Source organism: Leucoraja erinacea, chromosome 29, assembly GCF_028641065.1.
Source record: "Leucoraja erinacea ecotype New England chromosome 29, Leri_hhj_1, whole genome shotgun sequence".
In the NCBI taxonomy this organism is placed as follows: Eukaryota; Metazoa; Chordata; class Chondrichthyes; order Rajiformes; family Rajidae; genus Leucoraja; species Leucoraja erinaceus.
Window position 1 is genome coordinate 26,618,042 of NC_073405.1, and position 10,183 is coordinate 26,628,224.

The 10,183-nt window shown below is 46.6% G+C and overlaps 1 protein-coding gene across 1 annotated transcript in view; it reads right to left on the reverse strand.

The window, feature by feature from the left end:
• Window positions 1-5,082, reverse strand: part of apc2 (APC regulator of WNT signaling pathway 2) — a 127,657-nt gene extending 122,575 nt beyond the window's left edge. Inside the window, exon 1 of the mRNA XM_055658949.1 lies at window positions 4,604-5,082. Coding sequence (XP_055514924.1) covers window positions 4,604-4,744 — 141 coding nt within the window. The 5' untranslated portion in view covers window positions 4,745-5,082. The remainder of the gene's footprint in view (window positions 1-4,603) is intronic.
• Between the last annotated feature and the right edge of the window lie 5,101 nt (window positions 5,083-10,183).

Here is a 10,183-nt window from a genome sequence, read left to right on the forward strand (position 1 = left end):
TCAACCTGAAACGTCACCCATTCCGTCTCTTCAGAGATGCTGCCTGTCCCGCTGAGTTACTCCAGCATTTTGAGACTTTCTTCAATTTAAACCAGCATCTGCAGTTCCTTCCACGAGTATCAACCTCCCTACTGTTGAATGGATCTATAGGACGGCTGGGACGGCACGGTGGCGCAGCGGTAGAGTTGCCGCCAGAGACCCCGGTTCGATCCTGACCACGGGTGCCGTCTGTACGAAGTTTGCACGTTCTCCCCGTGACCGCGTGGTTTTTGTCCGGTTGCTCCGGTTTCCTTCCACACTCCAAGGACGTACAGGTTTGTAGGTTAATTGGCTTCGCTAAAAATTGGAAGTTGTCCCTCGTGTGTAGAATAGCGCTAGTGTACGGGGTGATCGCTGGTCGGCGGGGACCCTGCATTCTCCACTAAACTAAAGCAGGCGCTGCCTCAAAAAGGCTAAGGCCCACCGTGACCATACTCTTATTTCACCCATACCATCGGGAGAAAGGTACAGGAGCCTGTAAACTGTGGTCACCAGGTTCAAGAACAGCTTCATCCCAACAACCATCACTACAAAACACCAACTAAACGATGACTTATGGATTCTCTTTGATTGCACGAAGGACCGGGTTTTTATGCCCTAGTAGGGATTAATAATTTACGGTTGATTATTATGTAATCTGTGAATATTGTGTTTACAAGCCTATAATACAGCTGCTAATAGGAATTTAATTGTTCCATTGTCAGTACCTATGAGAATTAAACACTCTTGACTTGCCTTGACTAATTACAATTAAGAATGAATCAAGTTGGTAGACAGGTAACACTCTTCCTCAATGTCTATCATCGAACCACATACTATTTTATATGCTGCAAGGCTAACTGCCTTAATACTGGATTTCGAGGGAGAGGGGGAGAGGGGATGGGGAAGTGGGAGGTTGAGAGCGAGAGAAAGAGTGGGAGAGGGAAAGAAAGAGAGAGAGACAGGGGAGAGCAGGGAGAGGGGAGAGGGGGGGTGGGAGAGGGAGAGGTATGGAGAGGCAGAAAGAGAGGCAAGGGGAAGGGGAGTGAGGGAAGGAGAGAGGGGAGATAGAGAGGGAGGGATGGTGAGAGGGAGAGGGAGAGGTATTGAGGGAGAGGGAAGGGGAAGGGGGAGAGAAGGAAGGAGAGAGGGAGATAGAGAGGGAGGGATGGTGAGCGGGAGAGGGAGAGGGAGAGAGAAAGGGAGAGGAAGAGGGAGAAAGGGGGGGTCCTTGACATTTGGTTTAGTTTAGTTTAGAGATACGGCAAGGAAACAGGCCCTTTGGACACCAATTCCACACCAGCCATCGATCACTGGTTGTTTGTTTTCCCACTTTCTCATCCTCACCCTGCAAGCCGGGGGAATGTACAGAGGCCAATTCACCTACAAACCCACACGTCTTCAGGATGTGGGAGGAAACCGGAGCACTCGGAGGAAACCCCTGCGGTCAAAGGGAGAACGTGCAAACTCCACACAGACAGCACTCAAGGTCAGGATATTACCTGGGTCTCTGGCGCTGGGAGGCAGCAGCTCTGCCAGCCGTGCCACTGTACTGCCTCTGAGTTTCTATTTGACTTTGGCAGAAAAACAAATCTTGTTCAGCTTCAGAACTCATTTAATGTCAGGGCAAGGTAATGGCCGTTTGCCTACACTCCACAGACAGAAAAATGAGAAAGTAATGGCTCAATTATGACCCATTTGTGTTAGCAAGAGTTTCCATCTCTGCAGCGGCATGTAATATAAATCAGATGGTGCCCTTCCAGAAACCCACTTTACAAGCTACCTAGAGATCAGGATGAAGTTGCTGACAGCCTGTATTTTATTTAACTCTCTGGTCTACTTTCCTCGTATCACACGGTTTAGTTTAGTTTAGTTGAGCCAAAGGGCTTGTTTCCCTGTGTGTAGAGACACAGCGTGGAAACAGGCCCTTCGGCCCACCGGGTCCGTGCCGACCAGCGATCCCCCATGTTAACACTGCCCTGCACATACCAGGGACAATTTACAATTTTACAAAGCCAATGAACCTACAGACCTCTATATCTTTGGAGTGTGGGAGGAAACCGTAGCACCCGGGAAAAACCCATGCAGTCACGGGGAGAACGTACAAACTCCATATAGACAGCGCCCATAGTCAGGATTGAACCCGGGTCTCTGGTGCAGTAAGGCAGCAACTCTATGCTGCGCCACCATGCTGCCCTGGAGCTGAGAAATGCAGCATGGAAACAAGCCCTTTGGCTCACCAGGTCCACTCCGACCATCGATCACCTCTTCACATTAGCTCTGTTATCCCACCTTCCCATCCACTGCCTACACACGTTAACCTACAAACCTTTGGGATAAGGGAGGAATCCGGAGAACCTGGAGGAAGCCCATGCGGTCACAAGGAGGAACGTGCAAACTTTACACAGGCAGCACCCGAGGTTAGGATTGCACCAGAGTCTCTGGGCCTGTGAGGCAATAGCACTACCTGCTGCATCACTGTGCCACACTGAGTTGTCTCTCAAGAACACAAGAAGATGAGAAAATAGCAAGAATGGCATTGAGGCCCTTTACGCCTGGCCTACCATTCAATGTGATCATGGCTGGTAGAGACATGGAATCGTACAGCATGGAAACAGGCCATTCGGCCCAACTCTCCCATGCTGCCCAACATCCCCCATCTACACTAGTCCCACCTGCCTGCTTATGGCCTGAAGAAGCGTTTCGGCCCGAAACGTTGCCTATTTCCTTCGCTCCATAGATGCTGCTGCACCCGCTGAGTTTCTCCAGCATTTTTGTGTACCTTCGATTTTCCAGCATCTGCAGTTCCTTCTTAAACAAATTCTTAAATGCTTATGGCCCATATCCCTCTAAACCTAACCTATCCATGAACCTGTCTAGATGATTCTGACTACTTCCCCTGGCAGCTCTCTCCAAATACCTACCATCCCTTGTGTAAAAAAAGTTGACCCTCAGGTTCTTAATGATCCTTTGTCCCCTCACCTGAAACCTATGACTTCTGGGTCTTGATTCCCCTACACTGGGTAAAACTGTGCATTTGCCCTACCTATTCATCTCATGATCTTATACACCTTTATATACACTTACTCCAGCTTACTAAAACATCACCTATGCATGCTCTCCAGAGCTGCTGCCTGACTCTTGTGTGGGTTTTCTCTGGATGCTTCGATTTCCTCCCACACTCCAAACATGTACAGGTTTGCAGGTTAATTGGCTTGGTAAAATTGTAAATTGTTCTTAATGTGTATAGAATTTTGTTAGTGTGCGGGGATCGCTGGTTGGCGCGGACTCAGTTTCCATGCTGTATCTCTAAACCAAACAAAAGTAAACTGTACGCAATGCTCCAAATGCAGCCTCACCAACCTTCTCATCTGTAGGGCAGTCTCCTACAAGAGATGCAAGTGCCAGGTAACAAGATAAGTAAAGAAAACGCTCAGAGCAGGCTGTACGGCATAATAATTTTTGAAAGCTTAGCCAGGGAGGTAGTTGACAGCTACAGGAAGGAAAGGAAGCGGTGGTAACTGGAGCAAAACAAATTGTCGAGTCGCATCAAAATGTACAAATCTTGCTGCTCATCTGTTGTGAATAATAATGTCATTCAACGGCCATGTAAACAACATTGTGCTTTAATAGCAGAACAGAATGCAAATGCCTCCTTAAACTCCCAAGACTATATTAAATTAAATAACAACGTGAAAATTCTTGGTTACGTAACTTTCAGCCAGATTGCACGGTAAATCCTGAGAATACTGAAACTGTGTGTCTGGTTTCCTCTGCATTTCACTTCAGTGCAATCATTACCTGGGCAATTTTCTATTAAACACGCAATTTGTTCCGACGATATACTTGACCGTGGCCTCGCGGGCAGACAGAGTGGTCAAAAAGGCTTTCGGCACTTTGGCCTTCATCGGTTAGTGTATTGAGTATGGAAGTTGGAAGGTCATGTTGCAGTGATATATAAAACGATGGCAAGACCACATTTAGAGTATTGTGCTCAGCTTTGAGCGCCATGTTATAGGAAAGATGTTGTCAAACTGGAAAGGGCGCAGAGAAGATTCACGAGGGCCTGAGCTGTAGGGAGAGGTTGAGCAGGCTAGGACTATATTCCTTGGAGAGCTGGGAGGATGAGGGGCGATCTTATAGAGATGTATAAGATCACGAGAGGAATACATCGGGTAAATGCACAGTCTTTTACCTAGAGTAGGGGAATCAAGAATTAGTGGACGTAGGTTTAAGGTGAGGGGTGAAAGATTTAATAGGAACATGAAAGGGTGACTTTTTTACAGAGAGGGTGGGTGGTGGATGGAATGAGCTGCCGGAGGAGGTAGTTGAAGCAGGTGCTATCGCAATGTTTAAGAAACATTTATACAGGTGCATGGATAGAATAAGTATAGAGGGATATGGGCCATACGTGGGTCGGTCGGACTAATGTAAATGGGACATGATGATCAGCGCCGACAAGTTAGGTCAAGGCACCAGTTTCCACACTGTGTGTCTATAACTCTATCAACAGATCTAGCTATTTAGTGTCTGTTTTGATTAAACACCTTAAGATCACCAAGGGACCTATTAGCCAATTCCTCACCTTCATGTCCGACGTCTCGGTCTCCAGCTTAGTCAGATGGCTGGAGTTGTCCTCCAGCTCTCTCCGAAGGTGAGAGTTCTCTTTCCTAAGTGCCTCGACTTGCTTCACGAGATGGTCGTAAGAAGACGTTGACCCTGACATCCTGAGTTCTTCCAACACCTAACAAAGAAAAAAATGTTCAGCACCAAATTCATAAGTGGAACTGAGTGGAATTGGGGACAAGAAAGTCAACATTTACACTTGGCATCTACACTCAAGCAAGACGTAGCATGTGGTGAAAATACTACAGCCAGTCAGAGCAGAGTCGATTACATATCAGTCATCCACTGTTACCAGAGGAGGACACAAAATGCTCGAGTAGCTTTGCAGGCCAGGCAGCTTCTTCGAAGAACATGGATAAGTACATTTCGAGTCAAGACCCTTCGTCAGACCGATTCTGGGGTGGGGACGGGGGATGAAAGCTGAGAGAGGGGAAGGCCAGGACAAAGTTCACAAGTTCTACGAGCAAAATTAGGACATTCGGTGCATCAAGTCTACTCCGCCATTCAATCATGGCTGATCTACCTTTCCCTCTCAACCCCATTCTCCTGCCTTTGCCCCATAGCCCCTGACACCCGTACTAATCGAGAATATATCAATCTTTGCCTTACAAATATCTAATGATGCCCTTGACTGGAATGAAGAATGGCTCCTTTAACCTTTTGAGAAGTTCAGCTGAGAAAACCTCTGAGAAAAATCTCAGAACCCTCTGATGTTGCTTCTTTACATAAAGGATCAGCAGTTTGAATTCACTCTCGTAAATATGGCAACTTCTAAGGACAGGTTTGTTCGAAAAACATCCCAGATCCTTATCATTCCCACCGATTCTACAACTACCGTAGGTATTTAGTTCCCTGCCACCCTTGCCACATGGTTAGCCTATAGTTCCTCTGTTGCACTATGAGTGTCCAAGCAATTAGCCCTTCAATAGTTTAAAGTTTAGTTTAGTTTAGAGATACAGCACGGAAACAGGCCTTTCGGCTCACCGAGTCCACTCCGACCAGTAATCCTTGCACACTAACACCATCCTACACACTTTAGGAACAATTCACAATTATACCACGCCAATTGACCTGCAAACCTGTACATCTTTGGAGTGTGGGAGGAAACCGGTGAACCCAGAGAAATCCCACGCAGGTCACGGTGAGAACATACAAACTCCGTTCAGACGGTACCCGTAGTCAAGTCAAGTCAAGTCAAGTCAACTTTATTTGTCACATACACATACGAGATGTGCAGTGAAATGAAAGTGGCAATGCCTGCGGATTGTGCAAAAACTACAGAACCGAATAGAACGGAATCAGTATTTAGATGCTAGAAAAAAAACAATTTTAAAAAGACACAACACAACAGTAAATTGGTACAGTAAATTAGTCCCTGGTGAGATAAGAGTTTACAGTCCTGATGGCCTGTGGGAAGAATCACGTCTCATCCTCTCTGTTTCCACAGCATGACAGCGGAGGCATTTGCCTGACCGTAGCAGCTGGAACAGTCCGTTACTGGGGTGGAAGGGGTCCCCCATAATGTTGCTGGCTCTGGATCTGCACCTCCTGGTGTATAGGCCCTGCAGGGGGGGGGGGGGCGAGTGTAGTTCCCATAGTGCGTTCGGCCGAACGCACTACTCTCTGCAGGATCAAACCCAGGTCTCTGGCGCTGTAAGGCAGCAACTCTATCGTTGCGTCACCGTGCCACCCAGTTTTTTGTGGGAGAGGTAAACTGAACAAGTACTTCCCTCATTTCTTGGTATCTTCTGCTCACTAAGATGGTCCATGTGTTATCTATTTAACATTCACCTGCTTCTATTCTCCACTGATTATATATAATACAGAATGTGAAGCACAGATGCTAACCAATTGATACATCTGGTATAGATTGTCGTTTCTGCTTGAGACGTAATACGTATAATAATAATAATAATAAATTTTATTTTCGGGCGCCTTTCAAATCTCAAGGACATCTTACAAAGATTAACAGAAGAGAAAAAAACATATAGTCGGAGAAAAATAAATAATAAGGACATCATCAATATACAAATTAAAGATAGAAATCGCTCCAAAGACACAAAAAAAATCAAAAAACACAATGTGAAGAGAGAGCAGCGGCAGCTAAAGCGCGCCAGTGTCCACTCTCTCTTCCGACAGCCATCTTGGACACAGACTAACATAGTAACTACACACAGAAAAATCATCCCAAAGTCCAGTCCCCAACCCCAGTTCTCCCAGAAGTCAGGCCTATTGAGGCCACCGCTATTGCCTCTACGGAGGCAAGATGTTCCTGGCCGTTCTGGCCGGGTGGAGTTGCCCCGGAGTCGGGAGAGTCCTCACAGTGGCTGGGCCACCTGGAATGGCTGCTTCCCAGCAGGGGATTGTCGGAGGAAACCGAAGACCTCAGTACGTATGTCCTCTCATTCCGTTTACCTCAGCTCAGCAGCATTTACCACATTATATAAATCGCTATCATTTTTTTAACTTCAATATCCCTACTGAACCAAAGTATCTTTGAAAGGTAAGGTTGTAAAAATCCACTGGAGCTACAAACTAGATCTCTGCAGGACATTAATATTTCAGGAGGCGGTGGCGCAGCGGTAGAGTTGCTGCTTTACAGCGCATGTCAGCGCCAGAGACCCGGGTTCGATCCCAACTACAGGTGCTGTCTGTACGGAGTTTGTACATCCTCCCCGTGACCTGCGTGGGTTTTCTCCGAGGTCTTCGGTTTCCTCCCACACTCCAAAGAAGTACAAGGATGTAGGTTAATTGGCTTGGTGTAAATGTAAATAGAATAGTGTTAGTATGCGGGGATCGTTGGTCGGTGCGGACTTGGTGGGCCGAAGGGCCTGTTTCTGCTAAGTTTTCTACCCAACCCATTAGACAGTATCCCGAAGATGGCAGTTCAAAGCCAGGTGACTCTTTGCGATGCTGGTCCCCGAAGTAGATCTGCCCATCATTCATTACAATCACTCAACTCTTTTAGATCCTTATTTCAACAATAGCATTTACTTTCATAATTGGACTTTACTGGACATTATCTTGCACTAAATGTTATACCCTTTATCCTGTATCTGGCCACTGTAGGCAGTTTGATTGAAATCATGTATGTATAGTCTTTTCACTGACTGGATAGCACGCAACAAAAACGTTTTTCACTGTATCACGGTACACATGTCAATCATAAACTAAACTAAAACTAGCTTAGTCCGTCTTTATTTTTGCAATGCCATTTTTCTGCATATTTCCAAGATTAAATTTTGGATTTCCATGGACTGTCGCCTTGTCCGTGGATTGTCACCTTGTCACCTTGTCGTGGTGGAGAAGCTTGTGTGGACCTGAGATCCTGAGAGCGATGTCGTCTGGAGCTGTGCTCCTGGTAGGGCCACCCATGGCGGTAAGGTCGAGGGGGAAGTCTCCGACAAAGAGCAATCCAACCAAGACCTCAACGGTGGAACAGGCGGAGGACAATGGCTGACTTTAGTGGAGCGTCACAACGGCTGGGATAGCGGATGAAGGCTGCAGCAGAAAAGGGTCTCCGATCGTCTTGGACTCCACGCCACTGGATCCTGACCCAGATCTGTCAAGGACCGTGGGGTGGCTGCCTGTGCACCAGTCTCCCCACGTTAAACAAAGTCACGCACAGGCGTCCTCCATATAGGGAATAGCACCCTGGAGACACCCATGGCCAGCCATGAACGAGAAGAAGAATTTTGGATATCCGTACAAAAGGTAAAAACAAAACAGAATCAGTGTGAAGAAGGGTCCCGACCCGAAACGTTATCTGTCCATTCCCCCCACAGATGCTGCCTGACCTGTTGAGTTCCTCCAGCGCTTTGTGCTTTGCCTAAAAATAAAACAGAAAACTACCTTCCAGCCTCGCAGCTCAAGGTTACGTGAGCAAGCTTTTTTTTCCAGCTGCATCTTCAAGAGCAGGTGGTAATTTTCGTAGCTGCAGAAAGCTGCACATTTCTATCATCAGCACATTTGCAGTTATCCTGAGAATTCTGTTAGTCAGTGAAACACCACTGTTTGTTATAAAGGGGGGTGACAGGGTGACATACAAGTGACATCTCGCTCCTAGTCTTGGTTCTTTTCAGGATAGCAAGTCAAGGATTTTCCTTTCACTCTCCATTTCACATCCAGGTTCAGGAACAGCTTCTTCCCTACAGCCATCAGGCTATTAAACACAATAAGCTCCAAACGTGCTGTGAACTTTATAGACTTTGGGGCATTGGATTGGTCTTTTTGCACTAGTTTTGTTCAGGATATTTTCTGGGTGTGTATGTATGTGTTTATTTATATATGTACATACGCAGTCTTCCCAAGTTTGTAATTCATGGCAAGACCAGCATGGATGGCGCATTGCGGGCTGGGGAAACCTGCATGGATTGCAAGCTTCCATCACCAACATTGGAGCAAAATGAGTAGGAGGACGTCAGGTGGACTGTGCCATTTTAATGAGACCTTGGATGATGGGATTGTTAATATCTGCACCACCATCCTTCCTCATCAACATAACCTCCGTTCCCATCACTGGAATCCCTCCCATATTTCAATCATCTCAGCCTTGAAACAAACAGTTATTCTGGATCAGAAACACGCTAGCAGGAAACACAGCCTCGACAGGTGTCAGAGGTTGTGGGGAGAAGGGGGTTAGGAGGGAGAGATAGATCAGCCATGATTGAATGGCGGAATAGACTTGATGGGCCAAATGGCCTATTTCTACTCCTATTCCTTCTGACGTTATGACCTAATGATGGAGACATAATGCCTTGGGTCGATGCCCTAGTATGAGTGCAGTCAGTGATCTTTCATTTCAACTCAGCATCTGGCTGAACAATTATTATCCCTGTGATGTGGACTCGATAAGAAGCAGGGCAGCACAGTGGCGCAGCTGGTAGAATTGCTGCCTCACAGCACCAGAGATCCGGGTTCGATCCTGACCTCAGGTGTTGTGTGTGTGTGTGTGTGTGTGTGTGTGTACGTGCTCCCTATGTCCACTCGGGTTCCTTCCAGAGCGCCAGTTTCCTCCCACATCTACCAACCCACGTGCGGGTTTGTAGATTAAAATGATTGTCCATTATAATGGAGACATAATGCTTTGGGTCGATGCCCCAGTGTGAGTGCAGTCAGAATGATCGAACCCGGATCTCTGGAGCTGTGAGGCAGCAATTCCGCCAGCTGCACCACTGTGCTGCCCTGCTTCTTGTCGAGTCCACATCACAAGATTAGAAATTGTTCAGCCAGAGCTGAACACACTTCTCGGCATCTGCAAACAATGGCGTCTTGCACATCTTCTGCTTCTTGTGCGTAGTGGTGGAAAGATTTACTGGACATTGTATCTTTCAATCAATCAATCTATAGATCTCTTCGAATGGAGAAGATCAAAGATCATCTTGAAGAAGGAGTTCCTAAGTAGAATTAAGTGATAGCTGAGAATTCTCACTGTATCTACTCCGTCCAGCTGCCTCATAATCTTATACATTCAAGGTTCAAGGTCTGTACCAATTAAGGTACAGTGAAATTCAGATTGCCATACAGTAATACCAATACA